The sequence below is a fragment of the Octopus bimaculoides genome, chromosome 10 (assembly GCF_001194135.2).
Source record: "Octopus bimaculoides isolate UCB-OBI-ISO-001 chromosome 10, ASM119413v2, whole genome shotgun sequence".
NCBI lineage: Eukaryota > Metazoa > Mollusca > Cephalopoda > Octopoda > Octopodidae > Octopus > Octopus bimaculoides.
Genome location: NC_068990.1, coordinates 67380975 through 67382971, shown reverse-complemented (window position 1 = coordinate 67382971; position 1997 = coordinate 67380975). Strand labels below are relative to the sequence as shown.

Sequence of the window (1997 nt, the reverse complement as noted above, 5' to 3'; positions counted from 1 at the left end):
ATATATATAGTGTGAGAGAGAGAGAGAGAGGGCTACATACAAATACACACATAACATTAATAAATCTATTGGGTTTTTTTCTCTTTTTCTAGCAATAAGATGCCCAGAATTACATGCACCGCTGAATGGCCACATGTCAGGCTCTGGGAACACATACAACACAGTGTTAAAATTCCACTGTCCCACCGGTTTCAATATTGTCGGATCCTCAGAGCGGCGATGTATGTCTAATCATCAGTGGAGTGGACAACCAACTCGTTGCGAAGGTTACTATTCAATGCTTTTCATTATATCATTTACATTTCGAAATATTCATTTATCAAATGTTATGTTTATTAATATTTGTCTTGTTTTGTTTTTATGTTCCTTTTTCAAATGTAACAGATTTATGAAACTCACTTTTACATCAAGATTTAATCTTACTTAATGTTTCACTGACACCTTCATATGTTGTATTGTTCTTGTGGGGTACCCATGGTTATTTTGTGAGATCTTCATTTTCATTCATTGTTCCTCCATTAACAGTGTATTTTCTGTTGCCCTTAAAAAAGCCCTTAAAAAAGCAGCCAAATATTTTTCTCACAGTCATTGTTTTTGCCTATTTACTCATATTTAAGTATGAGCATGGTGATGTGTTTATGTGCATGCACGTATGTGTGAACACATGTTCACGACTTATAATAAAGCTGACCGATTGAGTCTAGATATTGTTTTATGAAGTTGCTTTTATTGATGATAGCTGGAATGTTTGTTGTGTCATGTCAAGTGTATGGATTTTCTAAAAGCCTCAAGATAACTTGACATCAAGACTGGTATAACTGGAAAATGATGCCTGCTGCAAAGAGACATAAAGCTTTTGAAGCCTTACACACGAACCACCATTAGAAGTATCTACTCAGTTTGCTTCAATTTTTACTATGGTATGATCACCTATATACATTACAATATATTTATATATATGTATATAGATAGGGTGATAAATTGAATATTAATTCAATTTAAAACCAAGTGGCCTAGCATATAAAAAAATCTGAAAATTTGCGAAATTTTTCTGAAGAACATTATTTTTCTTTGTGATTGGGTCATTGATGACCTCTTCCTAGCCTATTGAATGTCCACCTAGTGGTCATCCCTTATACACATATATATATATATATATATATATATATATATATATACACACACACATATATATATATATATATATATATATATAGCAATCAAGTACAATAAATTTCATATGACACAAGTGCAGAGTACTGGATATAATGAATGTAGAGTTAATTTATATGTTTTATGTGCAAAGAGCACAGTCAAAACATGCTACTAAAAGTTTCAAATACTCACTAGGTTATGCAATGCAAGTAGGGTGAGCTAACTTTCATCAGAGTTTGCTGATGTGTACAACTGATTCAATCAGTTGGTCAGTCACTTTGTACAATTGCAATATAAAATTATAATTCATTAGAAATAACTCCAATTTTGATAAAAATGCATCTTGGGGTAGAGCATACATCAAAGGAACCTAACTAGTTCCTTTGATATAAGCATGGGTGAACCTTTTGCCAGCATAGACATCGATCAGCTGATAAAATTATATGTATTAGATACAGTTTTGGTGAGGCAAACAAGGAAAATAGAACTCAAAATATGAGTTTATGTAAATATTTTTTTGATTAATATTTAGCAGTAAAGCAAAAATTCTGTGCTATGTTTGTCCTGTATAAGAATGATACATTAACTATCTCTAAAATTCTTAATGGACATGCTTTAGATAAGCTAAGGAAAAACAATAGAGGATGGACCAAAAATCATGAAGTCTAACAGCATATTCAGTTTGTAAGCATAATCTGGTGGCTTCACATTTTTACGGTTCATGACTTTTGGCTCATATCAAAAATTATCAGATCAGGCTTTGAATTTTCCCAAGAAACTAACTTAACAGTAGTTAATTTCCTGCATGTCATCCTAGATTTAACTACTAGCTCATACACCCC

At 32.1% G+C, this 1997-nt stretch overlaps 1 protein-coding gene across 1 annotated transcript in view; it reads left to right on the top strand.

Annotated features, from left to right (window-relative positions):
• Positions 1-1997, top strand: part of LOC106883993 (protein lev-9-like) — a 1203458-nt gene that overhangs the window by 837124 nt on the left and 364337 nt on the right. Inside the window, exon 10 of the mRNA XM_052971268.1 lies at positions 93-266. Within this exon, the coding sequence (XP_052827228.1) occupies positions 93-266 (174 nt within the window). The remainder of the gene's footprint in view (positions 1-92; positions 267-1997) is intronic.